Consider the following 27,957-nt stretch of genomic DNA (forward strand, 5'->3'; position numbering starts at 1 on the left):
AGTAAACAATAATGCTGATTTGTAGGTTTCCCATTCTACCTGACAAGTAGGGGACATAAATCCACTCCTTTAGGCAGTTACAAGTGTCAAAGAAAATAAGCAAGGTAAAGGTGTATGACATGAAGAAGGGCTATGAATAGTGATCTTATAAATGATTAACCTCCAGAATCCCCAAACCAAGCATTTATTGATTTTAGGTCGGTGAATTTCCCCCAATTGTATTTCAAGTTGTTTCTGAGTTATCACGAAGTATGAAGCAACATACTTCATACAGGCATAGTTTGCATCTGCAAGCCCCAACATCAATTATCCTTTAGGCAAAATTGTGTGTGGATCATGGACTTATTTTAATGAAGTGATGAGAGGAAAAATAAGTTGAGGATGTTACATCTGACCTCATTTTGGGGTTATAGCAACTCAGACTGTGAAAGTTGTTTATGGAGCAGAAGGAGCTACCATTAGTGATCTGAGTTTTAAAAATGTGATGGGCAGGAACTAGAAGTTAAGAGTGAGGGGCAGGAGAATTAGTCCATATAGTGTCTCATGCATCACAAAATAGTTCAGATTCATAAGAATTCCAGTGCATGCATTATTAGCCTGAAAACAAAGTTAGACATCAACATGTCAAATCTCACTTGCCTGTTTTAACTTCTTCTTGAGTCTACTTAGGATGCATACATCCCTAAGTCTCTCTTAGCTAGTTTCTTAGATGTAAAAGAGATTTCTTCTTTCCCTAAGTATGCATGTATTGTTGTTTATGTTCTAGATACCATTTCAGTTGTGTGATATTCAGCAGTGAAGGAAACATGAAATTTCTCTGTATACATGAATATACATATTGACCAAATGGTGATAAGAAGCACCTGTTCCTTTAAGAGGAGTTGATGCTGATGTGTTTGTCAGAGATGCTCTCCCTGGGCACATCATAGAGGAGTGGAGGTCTGAATCAGGTTGAAGTTCTCAAGGAGCTTATGTCCTACACTGTAAATAGATTGGACAACATTTTTAGCACTCAATTGACCACCAATATCAAAACAAAGCATCAAGTAGAGAGCTAGATATCAGAGAGAATCTGCTCAATAGGAAATACACTATTGCTCAGCTAATCAAGAACACAGAAAGATTTCATTTCAGAATGAGAAAATTACAGGAAAGGTGGTAATTGCTGTCAACAAAATGAGCCTTGGGCTAGCATATTGGACAGGGACTAGGTAAGGCTAGCAGCTATGCCTAGATATGGGTATGCTCATCTGGGCATTAGCTAGGCAGACAAGCCTTGATGGGCAGACACCTGTTCACAGGGGAGGCAGAAGTATACTCCAACATTAGGACTGAAGATTCCAGCATGCAAAGGCATGGATGAGCTCCTCTGCAAAGATCCATCATAGTCAGGCCTGGAAGAGATTTTATGGTATAGATGACTTTTAACCACCTTTAAGTAGGCTGTGAAATCAGAGGATGTATTTGGGACAGGTCTTTATGGGTAAGATTGTCTGAAATAGCACAGGAATAGATACAATGTATGCTGGGAGGGGAAGTGTTTGCTTAGGCTTGTCAGTGTACATAGCTCTGAGAATGTGTGTTTGTCCTGAAAATGACTGGCCAGGCATCGGGAATAATTTGCAAAACATGTTAATGTGAGATTTAGCCAGGCCTTCTGGCAAGGCTGGGTGTGGCTGGTCCTCATCTCTCTTTATTCAGTGTCTCAGTGATGCCTTTTACATGATAAAAAGGAATACATGGTGGTGGAGAAGAAAGATGCTGTAGAGACTCATAGTACTGTGTCATTTGCTACAGTGTGGAAGTTGAGACCACCCCTCGATTTTCACAGTTTCTGTGCTAATAATTATAACACTATTTAACTTAAAAAATTAGTGTTAATCAAAATATTATTTCATCATTCTTCCTCTTTTCTTTCCTCCCTCCAGCTACTCCCATTTTCCCTTTGCTTCCTCACAAATGTTTATACACACACACACACACACACACACACCTTCATTCCACACACATAAATATCTAAGTATAATCCCACTGAGTCTGTTTAGTTTTGCTTGTATGTCTATGATTTCAGACCTGACTATGTTATATGGGACAACCAATTCAAAAGCTCATTTCTGGGGGAGACTAATTCTCCCTCTTTTAGCAGTCATTAGTTTTATGTAGCATGTACAACACAGTTTAATAGTTAAAAGGCCATTCCTCCTGGTGCTGAAGAAATGGCTCAGAAAAATTGCTTCCATGCAAATAAGAAGACCTGAGTTCAAATATCCACACATAACCCCCACATAAAAACCAAGGTGCCCTGGCAAGGACTTGTAATGCCAGCATTATAGAAGAATCAATAATAAGATCCTGGGGGGTTATTGGGCAGCCAGTTTAGTTGAATTGGTGAGCTTCATCATCAGGCTGACAACTCCTCTATCATCCGTATAGAAGCCAGAGTAGGTTAAGGTGTGACTCATCCACATCCGAAGATATTGGGACAAGGCTAAAAGGAGCATGGATCGGCAGGGTGAGCATATTATTTTTTCTAGAACCAGGATACCTTTGCTTTCTATTATTATTTGACATCACAATTCCAGCTTCTCCAATTTTTAGACCATGAGATTCACAGCAGCACCTCTACTCTTCAGGGTTTCAGGTCTTTAGACACACACACACACACACACACACACACACACACACACACACACATGCTACAAATGCCACATGTGTATGTTTTAATCTCATGGCACTTCTATTGATGATAATGACATGATACTTAGAGAATTTCTTCTGAATCTTGACAGGACTACATTGTTAGTTATTTTTAGAGAGGAAGAGGGTCCACGTGTCTGGGAAGTAAGATGAGAGTATCAAGAATTTATATAGACTGTGGCATAAAGATCCACCAGCAGGCAGGCAGGCAGGGAGACAGACAGACAGACAGATAGACAGATACATGCTCAATCTTTTCCCAAACCTACAGACCTATAAGTTCTTGTGTTACCTTAGGGGAAAGTGACTGAGTTGATACATACAAAAAAAAAAAAAATAAAAACACTAATTAGTTTTTCTTTCCTAAGATAATAAGAATCTCCCTTCTTCTGAGTAAGTCATTAAAGTGGCATGCCCCTCCCAACTTTTAGATTGTAACGGGTAATTGCTTCAGATTCTGGAGTCCCGTATTGGCAGAATGGTGTTTACGTTATGGAGAATAACTATTGGCTTTTAAAAATTGCCCTACAGAGAAACAAAAACTATATCTTTCTTCCTGAATTATATTAGCTTACATACTAATAAACATCAGAAATGCCATAATATTTTTAAAAAGCTACTTCATGTGGCTCTTAATTCAGTGGTATCAAAATGTTGACTCAGACGCTAAGTAATTTAAAAAGTTAAAGATGCTAGAGTATTCAATGAGAAAATTTAACTTTCTCCTCCAAAGCATTCATTTTAGATCTGTAGCCATTTCCTAGCTAGTCTTTCAGTTGCATAGCATTTATTATCTTCCAGTAACTGGCAGGTGTAACCTAGTCCACAATCCACTGCATCAATACTAGGACCCGGATCAGTCCTCTTCAAAGCCGACTACCACACTGGGTGATATCTAAGATGGATGGGAGGGCAGGAGATGGTCATTGCTCACATCTGCTAAAAACAGTTAATGCTTTTTGGGGGGTTGAATGGTAAGATTCTGTTGAAAACTTCCAGTCCTGTTTGGTTTATTACCTCTCTGTGTGTTCCACAGGATACAGACTCACAGCCAGCTGTCCCTGGACATCCGGAACTCAGAGTACCTCACCAGCATGCCTCCATTGCCCGCAGAGTGCCTGGACATCGATGGTGACTGGAACACCCTGCCTGTTATCTTTGAAGACAGATATGTGGACTGCCCTGTCTCAGGTTTGTCTTTCTCTGTTGTTTTGAAAGAATTAGCCTTTTCATGTACGTACTCGCGCATTAACATTGTGCCATTAGAACTCTGGTGCTCACTCTTCACAACACTAGGAGTAGGGTGCTTTGTTTTGTTTTGTTTTGTTTTGTTTTGTTTTTAATGAGATGAGTTAGCATTAGTATCTATCTGGCCTCTTCTGGGTCAAAATGTTCCTGGTGTTAGTGTTTTTACCTATAGGATATGATACAGACAACTATAAAAAAATCAAAATAAAAATTTTTTTTAAAAAACTGGTTTCCTTGAGGCTGTGTTTTTACCTATAGAATAAGACAGACAGACACAGACACATAGACACAGAGACATATATACAGACAAACACACACACACAACCTAGAATAATCAAAGGTGGCAATGATCTTTTGATATTTCACGTGTATAGTTTTAACTACAGTCATTTCTGTTTTAGCTTTAATGCTACTGTGTAAGTGTCCCTTTTGTGGTGGTGATTATGGTCGGCCTATTGAGATGGGGTTTTGCTATATCATTCTAGCTGGCCACTCACTATATAATCCAAGATCCTGTTTAATGCTACAAGGCACATCAAGGACTTGAGAAAAGGGGCTGTGTAACTCATGAACAAATAAACTGCATCAGGGAATAAAAAAGAACAAGGTTGTACAGATTGTTTGTGAACCAGTGTTCAGCATGGCTATACTGTTTGTCAGTGAACTCACAGGTCAACTGCAGAATGACCAGACACGAATAAGGCAATGTCCCCCTTTTTGTTTGCTCCTGCAACTTGACCATAGAAACCCAACAGCCATGATCAGAAAATGTTAAGCCCCATGTTGGTAGTTTAATTAAATGGTTTATTTCTTTAATCCTTTAGATTCAAGGACTAAAGCTAGATCCAAGCTAATATATAGCTTCATAGAGGGAAGCTGAGGCATAGATAGAAATATGTGTGAAAGATTAGGTGTCAATAAGCAACCAAACCTCAACTCCAGAGTCCAGGCCTTGCTTTGTTGTCTTCCTGAGGTCGTTGAAGCCAGGCTAGTTTGCCTGTTGCTGTTTATAATGGATCAAAATAGCTACATTTCAGAGACTCTGCAACTGGAGACTTGTACCCTGGAATCTAGGTGACTTGTAGGAAGAGTCTGTTTGCAAACATGAATTCGGTTCCCAGTTCTACTCTACCATCTAGCGTTAAGTAAGGGTATAGCAAGTGCCATGTGTACTCAATTATACTAAACCTGCAACCCAACTGGTTGAATTTTAAGTGTGCTTGTGTACCTTGGTGTGTGTGTGTGTGTGTGTGTGTGTGTGTGTGTGTGTGTGTGTGTGTGTGTGTGAGAGAGAGAGAGAGAGAGAGAGAGAGTATTTCTGTGTTTAAATGCTTATATTTTAAATAATGCATACCTCATATCATTTCCAGTAAAACTGAATAGTTGAAGATATTAAACATCAATGATAATCACCTCTGATATTTTCACTTAAAAATAGGATGAAGATCATTTTCCAATCTTTTTCATTGCAGATATTGATGAATATCAGTCTTTATGTGGGTGATTCTATCGTGGTTTTTGATTTATTTTATAAATCAGCTTCAGTTTTTTTTTTCTGAGCCCATAATTTCAGCTGAAAAAAAATTGTTTTTTACCCAGAGGGTTTTTGCCTTCTACTCATGTGATTCATCTGGGCCTTGAGTCTTAACAGGGTGAGATACGGAAGAGATTTTTTTTTTTTCTGGGGAAGTTGCTCACCCAGGTTCTTGTAAGCCATCAATTGCTCAAATTCATTTCTGGTGCTCTGATAATATACCCTGACAAAAGCAACTGGGAAGGGGAATTGCTTCAGATTACAATTATAGGTTAAAATACATCATGGTGAAAAAGTCAATATAGGAACTTTAAGAAGCCAGTCATATCATACCCACAGTCAAGACAAAGGAAATTGCATGCTGTACGCTTATTCCTTGCTAGCTCAGTTGCATCTCCATTTCTCCACTCACATACCCCAGAAACCCCTGCCTAGGCAATAATGTGCTGGGTTTCCTACATCAATTAACTTAATTAAAACAATCTTCCACAGACACACCCATAGGCCAACTCAATGTAGAAAAAAATCTATCATTACGATTCTGTTCACAAGGGATTCTAGGTTGTATCAAGTTGGCAGTTAATGCCAGTTGTCACACATAAATAATATATTAGTATATCTTCTTTGTGTATTGTTGCTCATATTCTGTGGGCTGAGTGTTGTAGAAATTATTTTATCCCAATATGGGGTTTTAAACCTCATTTTAGATCATTTAGTTCCCAGATAAAGGACACACACAACTCACAACCATTATATTTACAATGAACCTTAAACAGTACAAGAGCTGGGTAGATACCTAGCTTCTATGTTGTTTGACTCTAATTTCCTATTGATAACCCTGAGTCATTACTTACTATGATTCATCTGGACTGCTTTTAATTCCAATTGCCCTCAGGACCACGTTCTCTGGACAGCCTCTCCTTCCGCTTTCTGTATCTTCTCCTCTGGTTCACCTCTGACCCCAAGGTAGAGAAACTTCAACCTCACCTGTCTCTTCTGCCCAGCTATTAGCTGTTGGCATCTTTGCTCACCAATCAGAAATAGCTTGGGGCCAAGTTTGCAGACTCTCTTCTTTGGGACAAGCAGGTCCTTGGGCCTGCACTTAGCTTTAAAGTAGATAACAAAAGACCAAACCTCAACAGATGAGTGCCAGCTTTATCGTCTCAACATTCTCGAAGAGTAAACATTTACTCTTAAATGTCTAGCTCTTTCCTCTGGATGTCCCTCAATAAACCCCTGACTTGATGTGTTACTACTGTTTCATAAGAATTACTGGATTGTCCACTTAAAACTCAAACTTTTTCTTGACTGATTTGTTCTTTTACAAAGTATTTTGTTGGTTCTTTAATCCAAGATAAAATATCTTGGTACAACCATTAACTAGTTCCTTATCCTGCAACAGTGTGGTGGCCTAAATAATTTTATGCTGCTAACAGGTTATCAAACACATTCTTAGTGCACCCTTTCAGTGTAGCATCAAATGAGGTGTACATGAGAATTGTTCCCATCTACACTGTCTGTGTGCACTTGTGGTTAGTGCCAAGGCAGGAATCTGTGCTGTATCAGAAACTGTAGTTGCTTTCCTGGGAGGCCATATCCTGTTGCAAGATAACTGAGTTGGTCATACTGTCTAGATTTAAATATTTTCCCCAAGAATAGTGTGTAAAGTTGAACAAAACGCTCTCTTCTACAGGGTTATTATGGGTGATTGGGCAGGCAAGATTGTAAGACATTGAAGGACTAACAGGAAAGGGTCGATGTGTAATAACTGAAAACATCAGTCACCAGTGTCTGCCTCTCAGTTTCTCTGAGTGAGATGCTTTGTTCTGCTTATTCTCTCACAGTTTCAATGGAAAAACCAAACTGTGATGTTGTTAACAGTTTTGTCACTCCCCTTCTTGTATCCTGTCTCATGGGTGAGGATGGATCTTATAAATGTTCTGGTTTCTGAGAATCAATAACTTGTTGCCTATAACAGTTAACACTCACCCGTGGCTTGCAAGTTCATTCATATTCCAGATTATCTCTGCCTGTTCATAGATTTTTCCCCCTATTTTCATTCTCTCTTCGTCCATTTAGGGGATTTCCAAGGTCTATTCAGACTGTATACCTCAGGATTCTAGTCTTGGCTTGTAATGGCCCTGTGTGTACCACAACTCAGTACCAACTATTCTGAGGAAGATCAATACCCAGCCCCCAGAATACTGCATGTGCTATGCCTTATTTACTTCTGTTTACTTTTGTAAGTAATTCTTTATAAAGTGATTTCTAGATTCCCAGCAATGGAAATATAAAGAGTTAGGCTCAGAGGTAGCCCATGTACTCCCTGCACATACATGTCCTCTCCTGAGAGGAACTTGTGCTACAGTCTAGGCCTCTGTACTAGGATAGTAATTATCACCTGAAGGAGATTTAATACTAGCACTATTCTGGGCTCCTTTTGTGGTATGCATTGACCATTATAGCATATTACAGCATGTAGATTGTTTTCACCACCTTAAATCAATTCTGTGCTTTGCTCATATTTTCTTTCTTTGCTTGCCTGGTCCTTGGAAACCATTCATTCTAGCTTTTCCACAGCAGACATAAATTTTGACAAAACAGTTCTACTTTTGTGTGCTTTGCAATATTTTGAAAAGTCCATCAAGGCAAAAGCTCTTTGGTGCTTATAATGAATGCCTACCTTGTTGGCTCTTACAAAAAAAAAATGCCCACTTTCCATCTTACCAACCTACTGCTTAGTATGGAGATATTTCCCACCAAATTTGTGCTAGTATAGTCTTAATTGTACCAAACACTGTTGTGATGATTTTATTCAAGCCAATACAAGCAATCAATGAAGATGATATTCTTTGTTTTGCTAGATCTCTATTCTTGACTTAGTTCATTCCAGGAACACAGTTCAACAAATACGTACTTGAAAGGATGTCATCCTGTGGAGCTACAGAAATAAAACATAAGCTGTCTCCTCCAGGGAGACAAGTGCTTACAAGTGGATTATCACATGGTGGTAGGATGTACCACACTACATGTATGTGGTAGGGATGTTGGGGAATCCTCAAAAGAGTATGTGCTGTTATTGCTGAAGACTGAGGGCAGATCTTTAGAGGACAGCAAATGCCTCCCAGTATCTCCAAGTCAATTGAATGCACCCAGGTAAACTAGTTCATTCCTCCCTCAATCTGATTAGAAATTACTCTGAAACTTATTAGATAATCATGCATCAAAGCCTCATGTTGCGGATGGGCCTGGTGCTGTTTTTATGAACCAATCACCTAATGAATAAAGGAGCCAATCACTGGGTGAGTAGGCAGGACTTCAAGGTTGGAGGAAGGAAGAGAGGTAGCAGGAGTTAGGTGCTTTTTGGAACAGCACAGCACAGGGGAAAATTGTAGCTGTTAAGAGTTTCCCGCCTTGAATTCCTGAAGAGGAAGACTCCTCCATTGTTGGTGGGATTGCAAGCTTGTACAACCACTCTGGAAATCAGTCTGGCGGTTCCTCAGAAAATTGGACATAGTACTACCGGAGGATCCTGCAATATCTCTCCTGGGCATATATCTAGAAGATGTCCCCACCGGTAAGAAGGACACATGCTCCACTATGTTCATAGCAGCCTTATTTATAATAGCCAGAAGCTGGAAAGAACTCAGATGGCCCTCAACAGAGGAATGGATTCAGTAAATGTGGTACATTTACACAAAATGGAGTACTACTCAGCTATTAAAAAAATGAATTTATGAAATTCCTAGGCAAATGGATGGACCTGGAGGGCATCATCCTGAGTGAGGTAACCCAATCACAAAGGAACTTGCACAATATGTACTCACTGATAAGTGGATATTAGCCCAGAAACTTAGGATACCCAAGATATAAGATACAATTTGCTAAACTCATGAAATTCAAGAAGAACTAAGACCAAAGTGTGGACACTTTGCCCCTTCTTAGAAATGGGAACAAAACACCCATGGAAGGAGTTACAGAGACAAAATTTGGAGCTGTGATGAAAGGATGAACCATCTAGTGATTGTCATATGCAGGGATCCATCCCATAATCAGCTTCCAAACACTGACACCATTGCATACACTAGCAAGATTTTGCTGAAAGGACCCAGATATAGCTGTCTCTTGTGAGACTATGCCGGCGCCTAGCAAACACAGAAGTGGATGATCACAGTCAGCTATTGGATGGACCACAGGGCCCCCAATGGAGGAGCTAGAGAAATTACCCAAGGAGCTAAAGGGAACTGCAACCCTATAGGTGGAACAACAATATGAACTAACCAGTACCCCGGAGCTCTTGTCTCTAGCTGCATATGTATCAAAAGATGGCCTAGTCGGCCATCACTGCAAAGAGAGACCCATTGGACTTGCAAACTTTATATGCCCCAGTACAGGGGAACCCCAGGGCCAAAAAGGGAGAGTGGGTGGGTAGGGGATTGGGGGTGGGTGGGTATGGGGGACTTTTGGGATAGCATTCAAAATGTAAAGAAGGAAAATACCTAATAAAAAAATAAATTAAAAAGAAAAGAGTTTCCTGGTATCATGGCAGATCTGCAAGGATTCGCCCACCAGAGCAATCTTATTTTAAATAAGGCTTACAAGATTAGGTTTCAGTTGTTGCACCTAGAGATTGAGTTACCAGAGTCTCCACACCATGGAAACAGGCCGGCCATTGCCCTCCAGTGTATGGATGGCCAGGCTGCTGAGGCAGAGGCACAAGCACGGGAGCGTGAGGGTTCTATCTTTTTAAAATATTTCCTGCAACACTATATGTATGGCTTAAATTCCTGGTAATGTTTAAGAGAAGTTGAATTGATGTAGCTTTTTAAATGTAGCCTTTTAAATTTCAGTTTGATTTTTAAGGCTATTAGCATATGAGGTAATATGTTCCCTTATGACATTTAATACTTATTATTTTATAAATTCTTTGAAGATTTCAAAGTTTTTTCGTAATATTTACTTTCCCCCAACTTCTCCGTAGTATCCTACCTACCTCACTTTCTGCTCAGTTAAAAACAACAATAATCTGAATTCAACAAATCCTATTGTGTTGTTCAAATGCTCCTGGATGGATGTGGGGCCTTTCTGGGAACATGGTTGACCTCTTTTGCCTCTACTGCCCTCCTTTGTGCCACTGCTCATCTATGGATTTCCTTTGCATTTTTGTTTGCCTCCTTGGTTGCTAGGTATATAAAGTGATACAGCCACTACAGGGATTAACATGAAAGTCTCTTATAAATATGAAACCAGAACTATATGACCTATATATGGTTGTAATCATGGGCACGCACCCAAAGAAGTGTAAATCCTACAGCATAGGTGTGTTTTTAATGACACACTGCTCACAATAGTCAGGGAATGGAACCAGTGTAGATGTCTGTCACCAGGGGTCTTATACTTGTTAAAGAACCACAAACTAAAGATCCTCTTATTTATATGGTCTATGTGGGAAATGTCACCTACCATATCTCAGATCTTGGGTTATGACAGGTGCATGGCATTATGTTTGTTACTGTCCAGCTGTGGCAGACAGGAGGAGAAAGAGAAGATTTAAAGTTAGAGAAACAAAACAAAACAAAACAAAACAAAACAAAACAAAACAAAAGAGAATGGCTTATGAAAAACAGCTAAGAGAAAAACAGATGAAAAGTCATACTTTGGTTCCTTGCTAGTATCCTCTGAAGATGGCTGTGATCCTGGAAGCTTCAGTGTGGTGTTACAATCACACAGGACAATTCACTTGGTGATGGAGGTCACGCGTTATAGCGGTTATTGTGCAGAAAGTAGTACTCTTTTTCCCCATGCATGACATAAACTCCCACAATGATTTATGGTTTTCAGATTCCTATAGATCTGTCCATCCTACAGTGTAAGAAGGTAGAAAAAACTTACTGAAGTCTGCAGTTCACTAGGGTGCCCATGAATAGCAGTGTTGGAGTTTACAACCAGACCTTCACAGCACCAAAGTCACCTTCTTATCTTTACTCTGTAACCACGGGGATTATGACTGACCTTGTCACATTGGCAAATAAGAGATGTTAATTGTACTCTGATAAATGAACAGTAAGGGATATGATGAGCTAAAATAGCTGCTCTTTCTCTGGGCCTTTCTGTCCTTTTTTTATTTTATATAATACAAGTCAGACACTAACGTTTCTCCACCAAAATTTCATTTTAGATTCTGTAGGCAAACTGGCAGCCTGCAATTCTGGGGCCACTGGATACAAATTCTTGGTTCATGTTGTTTCCCATATCTGAGGATTTGTTTGGATGATTCAGAACTCAAGAAGAAGCTGTGCTCATAACTAAAGTTTTATTGTATACAACGAAGGGTGCCTATCTCCCCAAAATAAGAACTGGAGCTGAGGGAGGGGGAGAGAGAAAGAGATGAAGGGCTTAGACAGAGATACACAGAGACAAAGAAAGAGGTAACAAATTTATGAGAGACAAAGATATAGATGAGAGGCAGAGGAGGTGTGATCCCTATGTTGAAGCTTAGCTGTGTTCTCAGGACTTTTCCTTCTCTTGGAGCATCCATCTATGCTGTCAGTCTGTCAATCTGAGGGGTTTACTGAGCCATAGGATCTTGAGTGTTTTCTTATGTGGACAAGATTGTGCATTGGTGTTTTGTTATGTGGACAAGATTCAGTGAGCCACATTGAGATGCAGTCTTTTCACAGAGGTCTAATGGGCATTTCTTTTCCCTTGCCCAACCCTCTAATCACATGATCCGTCATGTTCATATCCTCATTTGTCTCATCAACATAAACTATTGGACCTTTAAACATGAGTCACATGGTTAACATAAAATATCTGTACATTCCCAAGTAAAAAAAGGTTTTTCAGTAACATAAGAACTTCCTCAAATCTGAAGGTCATTCCCCTTCAAAAATACTAATAAAGGATGGTTGAATTATTTTCATACAATTAGACATTTGACTACTTTATTATATTGATTTGTAAACTATAATACAATTTTCTTCTTTTCTTATAGGGCATAACTTGCGTGTTTATCCTAATTTTGATGTCCCAGTGACAAGTCCTGCAATATTGAATCTAAAAGGGGAAGAAAAGAATCTTATAAATCAAAACTCATCTTCAAGAAAGGACATTCCCTTATCTACTACAGAAGCACCCCAGCTGGGCTCTGATGAAGATGTTACTAGGCATCCAGAGGTGCAGGAGAATGTCCCCCCATGGAATCCTATCGATGTGTGCTCAGAATCTCAGGTGTACCTGACCATTGGTGAATTTCAAAACAGAGCAGGCATACCTGAAGTTGAATGCTGGACTGGCCCTAGGCCTGATGCTGTAAAAGATTCACTAACAGATACGGACATGTGTAGCAGAAGTCCAGGCCCTGATGAAGGGCAGACCCCAGCACTGACCTATATTGATGTGCAATCTAGCAATAAGTACTGCCCTAGAGCTGAACTGGTACAGGGCATTAATGTTCAGCATGAACACAGGAGCTCAAGGGAGAGCTATGGTATTGTTAAGACTGTGCCAAGCAAAGTTGTAGCAGGAACAAGCCAGAATAATTCCATCTCTTTAAACCAAACAGCTGCTCTTGAGTTGAGGAGTCTAGGGAGGGGAGTCAACCAGGATGGAAAGCCTGTCCTGCTAAGCCTGAAGCTCACCCCTGCTGAGCCCTGTGACCCACCGAGCACTGCTCTGAGGGAAGCTTTGGACACTAAACCTTCCCAGCCTGACCATGCTGAAGAGCCAGAAGATCTTTCAGTGCTCTCTGGCGTTATCAAGAGGTCAGCCTCCATAATATCTGATTCAGGCATTGAAAGTGAACCAAGCTCAGTTGCCTGGTCTGAGGCCCGTAGCAGAGCCCTGGAGTTACCCAGTGATCGTGACGTCTTACATCAGGTGGTTCGAAGGCATGCCCACCACAGGAACTCTTTGGAGGGTGGTCACACAGAAAGTAACACGAGCCTGCCCAGTGGCATTCAGGCTTCTCTTTCCTCCATCAGCTCATTGCCTTTTGAAGAGGAAGAGCGTGAGATGGCACTTAACAAGCTAACCAAGTCTGTATCTGCACCCCAGATCAGCAGCCCTGAGGATTCTGCTGAAGGTGCAGACACCATAAAGAACACAGCAGGATTTTCTGAAGATCTGGACCTTTCTAGCAAAGACAACAGTTCACCCAGACACACTTCTCTTTCGTATGGTGGGCCTGGGGTCCAGGATGTTAGGTCAGGACATTCCCTTGCAGATATAGCTTTAGATTCTGACAGACCCCAGGGCCCTGGGTACATGGACATCCCCAATGGCAAAGGGAATCACTCTGATCTTCAAGAACCCTGTTGTCTGGATGGCATGGCTGAGACCCCACTACATGTTGAAACCAAAGGTCTTAACTTAAAAATACCATGTACTATAGTGCTTGAAAATTCTAAGTCCAGGTCTTTTCATAGAGCAGCAGTGGAAACTGCAAAAGGTAAACCTGAAGAATTGAGCATGAGTAAACACGTGCTCTCCAATAACAGCATCTCCGAAGTCAGGGCTGCGTCTCACCACAGGGTGCCTGAAATCAGTTGTTCACCAGCTGTTGAAGCTGTCAACCTGAATTCTACAGGTGTACAAAATAGTTCGTTAAGTGTCAATGATACCATGACATTGAATAGAAGACATAATGCCTCTCTGGAGGCCAAACATGAAGCAGGCACCGTGTGCCCCACTGTGACTCACACTATTGCCTCCCAAGTGTCACGAAACCAAGAGCTGAAGACAGGAACTTCCATCTCTGGGTCCCACTTGAACTCCACAGAGGCCTTTACTCTGGATAGCCTGAAGGCAGTGGAAGTTGTTAACTTGTCTGTGTCTTGCACTGCCACATGTCTCCCTTTCTCATCTGTACCCAAGGAGACACCTGCCAGGGCTGGACTCTCTTCCAAACAAAACCCAGCTCCTATTACTCATCAGCCTTTGGGTTCCTTTGGTGTTGTTTCTACCTACTCCAGCAAGCTGGAAGAAGAAGTCAGTGAAAGGATGTTCAGGTAAGCTTGGGGATAGTTTCAGGTTCTTAAATGTTCATTTAAGTATTCCCAAAGTTTTCTCAGCCTCATGCGCACTATTTAACATGGAGGTGTTTGTTATTTTCACTTAAACAGAACAATACTGTTCATGTCATGCACTTCAGAATATCTAAGTAATATACAAAGAATTAAAAATAAGCCCATCTCCTAACATAACAGCTGAGTAGAAATTTTCTATACTGATGTTTGTCCCCTAAATATATTTTACCTTTTATTAAAAATACAATTATTGTGACACTTCTAGATGATTTTTTTTCCGTTTTAAAATATTAGAAATACCTTTGTATATAAGTCCATTTTCATGGAGTATTTTACTGCTTCCATAGTAGTCCATTGTATGGATGTACCATGACCTATTAACCAAATTCTTAATGGGTATATATGAAAAATTTGTTTTTTATTATGATATACTATTTTATGAATACCATTGAGACTCAATCTTTTCATATTTGAAAAGGAGATTTTACAACCTTTGAGGGAACAGGACTCCATTAGGTTTGTCTCCTAAGTAGTTCCCTTTAAGATTGTGGACTTCTCAAAGCTACTACTCTTTCTGCAGTAGCAGAATATATAGATCATTGGCTTGTGATTTATTTATTTGCACCCTCAATTATAATATATATCTTTCATTGGACACATAATAGAAGTATTTTGTCAGAGTATCTCATAATCATTCTTTTCTTGCCAGTAGCTAATAGGTACTGATTTTCATTTAGAGAAGCACTCAGGCAGAGAAGCATTGGGTATTCTATGTAATAAATAATATTAAATACCTGTCATATTACACTGTTCACCAATTTAAGAAGTCCAGATAGACACTGCCCAAAACTGGGTCAGACTTGTCCCAGATCTAACTATACTCATAGTCTTGTAGGAAATCTGGGAGATGGTAACAAGACAGCAATTAAGGACAGTGTTGGACAAATGTGATAATTACTGCATGTTCCATGGATTGAAAGGTTTTATCTGGAAGCAATGACTGTACATAAATGGTGCAATAGAAACTTGAGGGGAGAGAATATCTTCACTGAGGGGAAATAGATGAGGATGCTGATGATAATACTAGAAAATCATTGACCTGAAAATCCACAATTGTACATTATCTAAGATCCAAAAGTTTACATGTTTTTTGTTGCTCTAGATCAAAATTAGGATCTTGCTCACATTGGGCAAGAAATCTACAATTAAAGTGTAAGAATATCCTATTGAAATCTAAAATATGTTTGAAAACTGGTGTGACAAAACTTATGGAGAATTTTGCACCATGAAATTGTATCATGTTCAGCCCTAATAAAACTATTATGGTAAATTGTTTTACCTTTATATAATGAGCTTAGGCCATATAAAAAACAAAACTTAATTCAGTGTATAGACATAGTCTCAGCATCAAGTTAATTCACCACATACATGTATATATCCCTACATCTTAAAACACTGAAACTTGAAATCATTTGATCATTGGCCTGCATTATATTTATTTACACATAAAACTCTTCTAGTCCCAAGCATTTTAGATACCCAGCAGATATCAGAAGTGTTAAAACCAAGATTATAACCTTGAGTTAACCACTCAATGTGGTTAACCACCATCTTGTCAAGCAAGCATACAAACAACATCTTAGCTCAGTATAAAAGTTGTTTCAGAATGCCAGAATACACATAGGCACCAAGAAACCAAGCCATGCCAAACCAGTTTATGGTAGTGACTAGAAAACAAACAGACAAAAAGAAAACAAAAGAAAGAAACCCCAACCCCTCAAACTTGTATTGATCTTTGGAATGCTGATAGTACTTGAATATGAGGTAGAAGCTAAGCCATGGTAGGCCTGTATGACAGAAAAGGGACTTCGATCAGAAGAGAATTTTAAACGTATTTGCAACCTATAACTGCACAGATTCTTGTCTCTTAACCCAGTCTCCTATTCAATTCAAGATTAAAATAGAAAATTTCATAATGAAAATTTCTGGTTTTTGTTTTTTTAGTTTACTTGGGGATAGTTTCCTGCCCATTTATTAAGGACAGCATCTCCCTTAAGAGATATTTAGTAATTGATGTTAAGAAGACAATTTGATTGTGAATAGTCATCAGTCCTACATAACAGTCCAACTGATTCCCTGCTCAACATGGAATACACAGCATGCTTGTGATTAATTGGTATATTCTCCAGTTTTTATCAGGCCAAAGAAAAGTTTAAAAAAGAACTGAAGATTGAAGGATTTCTGTACAGTGACTTATCTGTACTAGCTTCTGACATACCATATTTCCCACCAGAGGAAGAGGAGGAAAACTTGGAAGATGGGATTCACCTGGTGGTCTGTGTCCATGGCCTGGATGGTAAGTTCTAAAGAAGTTTACATCTCCAATTACTATCTTACATTCAGTAATTTAGACAGGCATTCAATCTAAAAGCTACTAAATATGAAAAAAAATACTATCAAGGAAAAGATAATGGCACAAGAATATATATGTGTGTATATATGTATATATGTGCAAGTGTATGCATATATATAGACACATATATATGTGTGCACATGCATGCATATTATGTATATGAATTAATTCATGAATTAATTAAATCACTGATGAGAATTTTATTAATAGAATGAACTAAGAAATTGTATAATTAATGGAATGAATGTAGGGTAAATGAATGAAGAGATGGATGCATTGGAATGAATATCTCAATGGAATGAAGGAATTAGTGGAATTTGTGAGTCAACAGAGCCTTATTTTAGAAGAAGAAATGGAGAGGAAGGAATAAAGGATGGATTTTAAGGACCCTGGGTTAGTGTTTGCAACTATTTGACTATTTTCATCTTATACTTATATGCCATCTTTTGTTTACTAGACACTACCATGGTCTAGGATTTGTAGAGATAAAAACTGACCTTTATATTCATCAGTCCAATGTCACTAAAGAGTGAGCCCCTATTATTTTGAAAATTCTAAAATTCTTTGCATGTAAGCAATCTGGGGACCCAGAGAAAGGCACAGTGGTTAAGAACACTTGGTGCTCTTCCAGAGGACATAAGCTTGCTTCTCATTGCCTGTAATGAATAAGTGAGTGGCAGACAACAGCTTGTAACTCCATCACTAAAGTAATCTAATGCCCTTTTCTGATCTCTGACACTACCTGGATACCTGTGGGACTCACTCCCCTAGACATACACATAAATAACAATAATAAAAATAAATCTTTAATGCAAGAACTCTGGTTAGGCAATAGGCCTTTTTTTTTAACCTCATGCATATTAAAAACAGAGTTGTACAACAAAAATAGAGATGATTTGCCAGTATTGGAATGTATCTTTAGAGAGCAGTAATGCTGATGACAGCATCACTCAGGCCACAGGTAAAAACAAAAACAAAACCAAAAAACCCCAAGTGGTAACAAAGAGAGATTTAATAATATTACTTCAATAGTCATGGTACATGTATATAACCTCTTCAGAATATTATAAGATCTATTGTTTAAATCTATCCAATAACATTTATATCAAGAACTGAGTACACTAAGATAAATTATGAATATTTTTATAGCCTCTCCGTTTTGCCAAAAGCCTAAAATGTATCTTCTTGTAAATGTTTTCAGTCTAACACATTATTAAGTAGAATTGTTTTAGAAAGTTTTAGGTTCAGCAACTTCTTTTATTCTTAACATCTTGAGTAGAGAAGGATATTGTATTCCCAGACTTTTCATGTTAAATATAAACAACATCAACATTTTAAAAACCACTACCAAAATATCAGTAGGGAAATTTAAGCCATAATGTGAGTGAAGCCAAAGAGCATATACTTATTGACATAAACAGTATAGTGTAATTTTCATTTAAAAATGCATTTCTCCTAAAAGATGACCTGGAGCCTACAGGTTTGTTGGTCTCAAATCTTTAGTTCTTCTAAATTTCATGTGATTATTTTATACACCTTTGGAATCATTGAGGAAATGTATACTGAATGATATAAAATTATATAAAATACACTTACAGTGTATAAGTTATCTGAAACCATGACCTATAGGGTTGGCTTACATGGAAAAGCATACTACCAAAATCTCAAATAGTTTGCAACACCCTTTTTTAACTCTATAGGGATCCAGGAGAGAAACAAACCACACATTAATATAGATACAATGGAATCCCCATGACCCAAGTAAAATTTATGCCTAACCTAGTCTGTTGTATCAAATTCACTTTTTGTGTGACTTTTTATGTCAACAACATGTTCTATATGCTGTTTGTGCCTCTCATCGTAGTGTCTTCCTGGAACTACCAACCTTTCATTTCTTGGTCCTTGATGGTATGCTTGGACATCTGCAAGCTTACTAATTCATTATACCATGGCCCATGGGTGAATTCTCCCTCTATTTAGTCAACTGAACCATAGTTGACTATTCATTCCTTCCTACTTACCTATAAGTGATAGGCAAATAACTTAAGAGGGGACTGGCACACTGTGCCATCATTAGGTAGCTCCTTCCAAAAAGCTAGTGAGAGGATAGTTTTCTGGGAAAGAAAGAAAGCTGGTATGCCAGGTCAAGGTATAATTCCACTGAAGAAGGACCATTTAAAAGAGCATACCTCTGTGTGTATACAGGGATTGGGGTAGCAAGAGAAGAACATGTGGAGTTACTCCAGTTTTTTTTTTTATATCTGCTGAAATTCAAAGGAAAATCCAACTGTAATCTGAGAAAGGGAGAGAAAGAAACCTTTTGTGACTTATTATGGGGTTATCTGTCATTTTCAGGCAACAGTGCAGACCTCCGGCTGGTGAAGACATTCATAGAACTGGGACTCCCTGGGGGAAAACTGGACTTCTTAATGTCTGAAAAGAATCAGGTACAAGGACAGAAATGTTGGACTGAGAGAACATTGGATTTGAGGAGCTGCTTAAAGGCACCAAGACACATGAGTTATGGGGCCCATTGAAGAAGAATATCCAAGTGCTTGGGTGATTTGAAGGGGAGGACCCTTACTGTATTACTTTGGAAGTATGAGGAAAAAGTATGAAATGGGGGTAGAAGTTGGTGTGTAACTACTGAGTGGAAACCTCTGGCTTCACTGAGCATTGCAATTGTGGCTGCTTAGAGTACCAACTATGTGGGCATCCACGTAGTTACACTGGGGAAAGGCCATGGTCACATGCCACTAAGGAGCCAGGTGATGATGATTGGATGATTGCTTTTATAATCAGATGTGGTAGACTGAGGCTGTGACTCTAAAGAAGTGTTAAGAGTCAAAGAGACATTGGTAAATCTATAAGCAAGCTATAGGCATGGGCAGAGAGTGAGAGACAAAAAGAGTCACAAGCATCCTTCAGAAGAATATAGTTATTTATAATCAAGAAAAAGGTCACATGATTAATGAAAATGGTAGTCAGAACCTGAGAAGGCATTTGTTGCCATGCCTAATAGTCTTATTTCAATCCCTGAGGCTTACATTCCAGAAAGTAAGGACCAACTCTCCCAAGGTGTCTATTGACTTTCATGCACATATAAGTTAATAAATGTCTAAGAGCTGAAAAGCCCTAGCTCATCCCTCAACAGCTAGTGCTTAGTTTCCTTGCCTGCTTTTGGCACTCTCATGTTCTAGGCCATGAGACAGGCAGTAAAATGTGAGGGAGAAAGTTAGGAGAACCGTCATTCAAGGGCCTTTTGTTTTCAGGGTAAACTTGTCATTTCTCTATTCCAGCTTCAAAGCAGTTCAATTGCTAACTCCTAGCAACAGTTCTGTAAAGCAAACGGCATGGAGCTCATGAGCTCTGCAGAAAATCTTCCCTCTGACCTGAAGAACAGGAAGTCATACAAAATTTCAGATCATTTATGTGGCTATGTCTTGAGGTAGATTGCCCAGATTATTCAGAGAAGGGGGCAGAAAAATGAGTGAGCAGTGGTCTTTGAACTTGACTTGGCTTTATCCTAGTGAAGTTTACTTTTTAAGGAAGATGGATACGGTTAGTAGCAGAGATCATGCCAGGAATCCAGCCTTTATTGGATGCCCCTCCATGTACTCTGTGATGTGTTCCAGGACATCTGGGTGCCACATAGGTTTTACCAGCTTGTTTGAAACACATCTCTCTGCAAGTCACTGAAGTGGAGGGACTCCTCTCAATAATAAATAAGTACTATTGTGCTATTTCACTGAAAGTCTTGCAAAGAACACAGAATGCATAGGTACTTTCAAAGCACCCTGACTGTGGAGCCTCTGGGATGCTTTTGTACCTTACAGTGGTTTTTCAGAGCATTTTTTCATCATAGTGAAAACAGGTTTCTCTATCATACAGTTATAAAGTAATGAATAAACTAACCGGTAATTTCAAGGGAGCAGAAGGATGCTTTGAAACTAGGTCATGATCATTGCAGCACCAGTTTTAGGTATGTTAACGTTTTCAAGAGTCTTTAAAAGATGATGATGAATATGTTACATTCTCCACTTTTAAGGGCCAAAGAGATACAAATTCAGGCCGTGGAAGCCACAGAACCCAGACAGTGGCTCAGGGGAAGCAAGAGCTGCAGATAATATCATATTGTATGAAGTCTAGCAGAAGTACCACTGTACTGTGTCCCTCTCTTGCTGCAAATTTCAGATGACCATAGACTTAAGGGTCATCTATCTCTTTGTAGCTTCTTCCTCAGGTATACTCAATTCTTCACCATCAAAATGAATACTCGTGAGAGATTTTGGCTAGAAGTTTGGGTATCCCAAGATACTGTTACTCCTGCACTGTTTATGATGGATGTTTTTGCTTAAATAAGCTTCTCTCTTGCTCTCAATCATATTCCCAAAATTTAGTTATGTAGACCAATCTGTTATGTCTTCAAGTACTTAGAGATGTGTGGAATTTCCCCCTCTTCTATCATTTGGCCATCCTTCATAAGACATGAATGGCTTTCAAACCTTTCCCAAAGCTGATGTCTGGACATTAATTTGTAACCTGAAGGCTGTGCTAGGTTAGAAAGCAGCAGCTTTAAAGTCTGTCCATTTTTCTTTGTATTGCTGTGATAAACACCATGACCAAAATGTCATTTGTGGAAGAAAGGATTTATTTCACTTATATCACCACATCATGGTCCATCACTGAGGAAAGTGGGGGTGGATACTCAAGGCAGGAACTTGGAAGCAGGAACTAAAGCAGAAGTCTTAGAAGAACAGGGCTTATTGGCTTGTTCTTCATGGCTTGCTTAGGCTGCATGTTTAGGAGTACACACAGCCAGCTGTGCCTTCCCACATCAATTAACAGTCAAGAAAATACACTATAGGTTTGCAAACAGGCCAATCTAGTGGGAACATTTTCTCAAATGGGTTTCCTTCTTCCTGAGTATCCTTAACTTTTGTCAAGATGACAAAAAAAAAATAACCAAGCAAGCAAACAAACAGACCATAACAACAACAAAACACAAACAACCATGCAACACAAGGGTCAGGCATATCTTGGTGTGAATCCTGGATCATACACAGTGAGCAAGTGGTCTCCCCTAGCAGGGCCCAATTTCTCCTCTTGGAAGTAATGGCAGCAGACACAGTGAGCTCAAGTTGTGACAGTAGGTACCACATGCTAAGAACATATACTCAGATCTTACACTGCATTCCCTTAACTTAAGACTTCTTAGCATATAGCCAGCTTCTTCATTAGAGCCACAGTGGATCTTTTTCTTAAAGTTACATTGCAAACTATAACCCCTACAAGAGGCTTACACGCCTTTCCAAAAAATATGCTGTTTAATGAAAGAGAATTCCTTTATGTAGAAGCCATAACTTCTCCCAATACCTTCTCCCTTCTCTTCTTCCAGACGGATACATTTGCAGATTTTGATACCATGACAGATCGATTGTTGGATGAGATTATTCAACACATCCAGTTGTACAACCTCTCCATATCCCGAATTAGGTAAAAGGAAACCACAGGTAGCTAATGCTGAGGGAAGATGGGTGACCTGTTTTTGAATGTTTGTCATATATGAACCTTAAGAGTCTCCTAGGAGCCACTGTGATAACTGAACTTTTGGCTCTTAATGAATCTGGTTACTTTGAGGCAGGAGGAAATGCATGAGTGAGTATCTAGTCTGGTTTATCATCTATATATCTCTCATAATATCTCTCATAAGGATAAGTATGTTGCTACTACTCAGTAAGACTCTTGGAATTAATATAACAATCTCTAGGCTTGAATTTATGTTAGAATTCTCACAAGTTTAGGCTTTGCCATGTACTGAGTGTGTAACTTTTTGAAAGCTTTTCAAATCTTTGAACCTGCACTTTTTGACATCTTAATTGGATTGTCAGGAAATAGATATACTAGAATCCCAAAGGAATCTCCTGTCCAATTAAAGGGTTTCAGCCAGTGCCAAATGTATCCTTACAATATGGAATAAACATTTATCTAAATATTTAGAAAACCTGGGACAAAGGAAGCAGCCTGCATTTTTCTTTAGCATATAGATACATCAACACAGGACTAAGGTCAGGGTATCAGTTATTCTGTTTTTAGTCTCCAGAGGTAGGGTATAATATATTTATTCCACAAATAAGGAGTTCCTTTTTAGAGGTTTGGTTTTAATGATGGGACACAGTTCAGGCACTCCAACTGTGTAGGCTAACACCTTTATCTTTACTTTGCTGGTATTATACTTTTTGTGAGAGGAGGTAAGGCAGCATGCCTATCATGATATAGTGTTTTGATAAATAATTAATTGAAATATGAATGACATATTGAATTTATGGATCTGAAGGAAGCAGGAATCTTGAACAGGGCATGTAGGAGGATAGCCAGTCAGTCAGTGTAAGTGCAAGCAGGCAGCTCAGTACCTGTGCAGAGAGATGAGGGGACGAGTGGAGTCAGAGCAGTCATTGGAGCTGAGATTAATAGTCTCTTAGGAAAGTGTAAGGGTCCAGTATTTTAGTTTGCAAGTGACCAGGAGAGCACAATATTTAGATATATAGACTTGAGTAAGGACTCCATGCTGTCACCAGATGGGCTTAGAAGAGGTCTGAGAACCAAAGATCAAGGGGGACTGCTATAGTAATAGAGATCTGAGGTAAACATAGCCATTCTCCCACAGCTCTCCATACTGGCATAAAGCTCCCATTCCCAAGCGCCAGACAAAAATGAATCCATAGTCATCATGTATTGTGCTAGGGCCTCTGCACCTGGGGAGGTGGACAGTGCTAAGACCTTGGTCTTTCTCATCCCAACCTGTTCCTGAGCAGCAGTCCCCTGTTGTCATTGACAAGTGTCATTCCTGCCTCTAAACAGCTTCATCGGCCATTCTCTTGGCAACATTATCATCAGATCCGTCCTTACAAGACCCCGGTTCCGGTATTACCTCAACAAACTCCACACATTCTTGTCATTGTCTGGGCCTCACCTGGGGACTCTGTACAACAATAGCACCCTGGTTAGTACTGGTAAGTCTTCTACACCCTCATTACTTTCCAAAATTTATCAGAGGCATCAGGAACTTAGAGCCGGAGACAGAAGTTATAGATGGAATAGTATAACTCTCACAAATGGATGAGAGTTGGGGGTTGGGGTATGGAGATTCAGTATAGAAATGTGGTACATATACACAATGGAATTTTTATTCAAATGCAAAGGAAATGAAATGAAATTATGAAATTTGAAAATATAACCAGACAGAACTGAAAGATAGCATGTTAACCACCTAAGGCCAGATGGACAAACACTGTGTGTTTGCTCTCACATGTGGAACTTATTTTCTAATTGTTGAATTTGACTAAGGCCTCTTACCCTATAATATTCATTAACTCTCTCTGAAATCAAGATGTTTGTCTACATGTATATGCCATATGAGTATACATGTTTCTAGTGTGTATATTATATGTATATATATATATAAACATGTTTTGCATATATGTATAAACATGCATGTAATGTGTGTATTCATATTTCTTTTTTACTATCTATTGCTGATTGCTTCTATGACACTTACAAATACCAAAAGTTATAAATTCTTAAGTCTGTCATGTAAACTCCCATAGTTTCTTTCTTTCTTTCTTTTTTTTAAGTTTGTTGTTTTTTTTTTTTTCGAGACAGGGTTTCCTCTGCATAGCCTTGGCTGTCCTGGAACTCACTTTATACCAGGCTGGCCTCGAACTCAGAAATCTGCCTGCCTCTGCCTCTGCCTCCCAAGTGCTGGGATTAAAGGCATGTGCCACCACTGCCCAGCTCATAGTTTCTACATATAACCTAGACAAACCTTTTCATACTTTATATCATCTCCAGACTGATTTAATTCCTAAAAAATTACAAATGTTATATAAGAAATTGAAGCACAATGTTGTCTATGGTTGATGTCTAGAAAAAAACCCTGCATGTGCTCAGTCTATACAACTATTGAAAAAATACTTTTAATCCTTGGTGTACTGACCCTGCAGATGGGGAATTTTCCTGCACAGAGATCTGACTCACATGGGTGTGCTCATGCTGCATACATTCATGGTTGTGTAAGTGGGCAAACACATGTTGAGAATTAAAAAGGAAAGTTACAAGGCAAACTCACCAACCCGTATTCTGGGTCATTCATTCCTTGGTTGTTGATACATAGTGAACTCTGGTAAGCATCTACTTACACATTGCATTGTCTCTGTAAATCTATTCTAGTTTTCCAGTCTATGGACCTCGATTGGGTACAATTTCCTTTGGCTTCCTTCACTGAAGGAGCCCAAAGAGAGATCACAGAATGCCTTGTTTTATAAACTAAGAAACCTGTTGCTATATCATTTTTCAGAACAATTTTATACTCCTGTTACCAATACTAAAAATGTAAATTTTGGGACCGAGGCACAAATCATAGATAAGAACCTTGGCTGCATATGTATAAGGATGTGGATTCAAGTCTCTAGTACTCTCGAAGTAATCCATGTGTGCCCCTCCACAGCTGTAAGCCCAATGCTCTGGGGAGAGGAGATGGAGAAGGGAAGGGTCCTAGGGCTTGCTGCTCTCAGCCTCCCTCAGTGTTCAATAAAATAATTGTGGTAGATCAGGTATCTGATATTCATTAGACACCTGATATTCTTGTCTCTGTGCACACTCAAACCTAATACCCATACAACCCAAAATTAAAGCAAACTATACAAAATTTAACTCTTAATTTTCTGATAAATTTTTCATTGCTCTCTTTATTTAAAGCTAGTTGAAAAAATATCTTCTCTGACTTTGTTTTGTCCTGTTTTTAAATCTTCATTTCCCTTTTCCTAGGTTTGTGGCTCATGCAGAAACTAAAGAAATCTGGCTCCCTTTTACAGCTGACCTTCAGGGATAATGCTGATCTGCGCAAATGTTTCCTTTACCAACTTAGCCAAAAAACAGGTGTGTGATTTGCTTGGCACCTGAGGTTGAGAGTTGAAAACAGAATATCCCTGATGCTGTGTTCATTTGTTTCTGTGAAGTATAGTGAGATGTCTAGCAGTGTCTCTTCAACCTGCTGAGGGGATCAGCATGTCAGCATGTCTCAAACATATCCTGTGTGACACAGCGTGTATAGGGTCAATGCAGTGCCCAGAAGCTGTGACTTCTATTTCCTGTCAGTCATGTAGTGTACTATGCTGACAGCCAGTACTGTGTTTCCCCTTTAACTGTGTAGATCCATCCTCAAAAAGAGTGAATAGCGTATTATATGTGTTCCCACAGGAACCTCCTTTTATACTTTCCCCCACCCTGTGATGATAATGCAAAGAGTAGCGTAAAAACTCAGCCTAGATCATAGAGACCACAGTAGAGGAAAGCATCAATCATGGACCACTTGTCCATGTCTGCAAAGGGAGCAGGGCCACCAACTAATTGGTCTACACAGCATTGCTGCACAACAGGCCTGCCCAGATGCATCATATAAGCATGTGTTGATACTCCTGGATCCGATTCATTTATATGCTCAAGCCTGTACTTTTATACTTTTGTCTCTCTGGGCCAAGAGGACATATTCAGATAAATCCTGTGGGAAGAAAGAGAGGTAGAACTAGGCATACAAATATGGCGAATTGCAAAGATGTCAACAAAGAGGTCTCAACTTGCTTCAGCCATGGAGAGGTGAAGAGCTAACGTCCTGTTACAATGCTGTACTGAAGTTGATTGTGGGGTTACCTTGATCCTTCCTGGGCCCATATCAGCCAGCCATTGCCCTGAATTCTGCCTCAGTGTGTGATGCTGAGCTGTGATATTGGACATGGATGTGGGGACCTATAGAGTGAGGGTCAGCCTTGAGCTGTCAGCCAATATCTTGTTCTGCTAAGGGTAAGGTAGACAAGTTAGTAGGATAGGTAGGGCAAGAAGAGCTCCATCTGGAGGTGAAGGCTGCATGCTGTATGCCATGCTCTGTCCCAGCTGTCGATGATGAACACTGAAGGCTGCACTGTGCTGAGCTAACATTTGGGTTAGGAGATCTTGTATTCTCCCTGTGGGCGACAATGTAGGAAGGCAATACTGGAAAAAACAAGGCTAGAGGGGTTGAAGCTGGAGGAAGCAAGGCTGGAAGAGGCAAGGCAGGAAATAGGCAAGGGGACTGGAGGCTGCTTTGCTGCTGCACGTGACAGTAAAATTAGGGAGTCAGAAAGAAGGGGAAATAATAAAAAAACTTTTTCTCATGGGCTTTATAATTTTCTAGCCCATGGAGGCATGTTTTGTTCTCAGGGCTAGGCAGTCTTCTTTGCTTTCCTGCATGTTCACAGTGAAACTCCCATGAGCCTCCTTGACTTCTACTACTCTTGAGGTCAAGAAATTTATCTTATGTCCAAACCACAAGAGCCCCAATATACTGAGTTCCTTTCTTAGCTTCCCACAGGTGCCTGATAAGCCTCCTTCCAACTGTATTTGGTAGTACTCAGATCAACAGCCCCCAGCAAAGGCACAACACTCTGTCCGGTATCTCTTTATGCCATTTTCTGGGAAAGACTCAAAATGTGTACAACTCAGAGACTGTGTCCGTGTAAAGGGCTTGGGTAGAAAGTGTTCACCTTCCTTCTTGTTACAGGGCTGCAGTATTTTAAAAACGTTGTTCTGGTTGCTTCTCCCCAAGACCGCTATGTGCCATTTCATTCAGCCAGGATTGAAATGTGTAAAACTGCCCTCAAGGACAGACACACAGGTAAGTAAGCTATAGGTCCTCTTGAAAGGGACTTTCTCATTTTCAACGTGAAAGTACATTTATGAAATCCTGAGTACATTTATTAGCAACAGCTGGGCTCTTGCTCGGGTTAGCACACTGCTGCACTGAGTCTAGAATGGAATGGTGGTATGAGCACACAGTCTGGGTATACACACACACACTCCTGGTAACAGTATAGATTATTTTCTTTATGTGATATGAGCATCCATTTGCTTGTCAGATGACTGGAAATGGTAATCTCAGTTTGTATTTTACCCATGAAAAATAGAATGAACACAGACTTGGGAAATGGGCTCTACCCTCTATGCCC

At 39.6% G+C, this 27,957-nt stretch overlaps 1 protein-coding gene across 5 annotated transcripts in view; it reads left to right on the forward strand.

The window, feature by feature from the left end:
• Fam135b (family with sequence similarity 135 member B) overlaps positions 1–27,957 on the forward strand; it is a 262,597-nt gene that overhangs the window by 230,355 nt on the left and 4,285 nt on the right. For all 5 annotated transcript variants that reach the window (XM_085831356.1, XM_085831357.1, XM_029469991.2 and 2 more), the window contains 8 exons: positions 3,734–3,888; positions 12,474–14,487; positions 16,695–16,861; positions 19,274–19,365; positions 22,317–22,414; positions 23,780–23,931; positions 25,745–25,855; positions 27,513–27,626. In XM_085831356.1, coding sequence (XP_085687482.1) covers positions 3,734–3,888; positions 12,474–14,487; positions 16,695–16,861; positions 19,274–19,365; positions 22,317–22,414; positions 23,780–23,931; positions 25,745–25,855; positions 27,513–27,626 — 2,903 coding nt within the window. The remainder of the gene's footprint in view (positions 1–3,733; positions 3,889–12,473; positions 14,488–16,694; positions 16,862–19,273; positions 19,366–22,316; positions 22,415–23,779; positions 23,932–25,744; positions 25,856–27,512; positions 27,627–27,957) is intronic.

Source organism: Mus caroli, unplaced genomic scaffold (assembly GCF_978045245.1).
Source record: "Mus caroli unplaced genomic scaffold, Mus_caroli_1 scaffold_16, whole genome shotgun sequence".
NCBI lineage: Eukaryota > Metazoa > Chordata > Mammalia > Rodentia > Muridae > Mus > Mus caroli.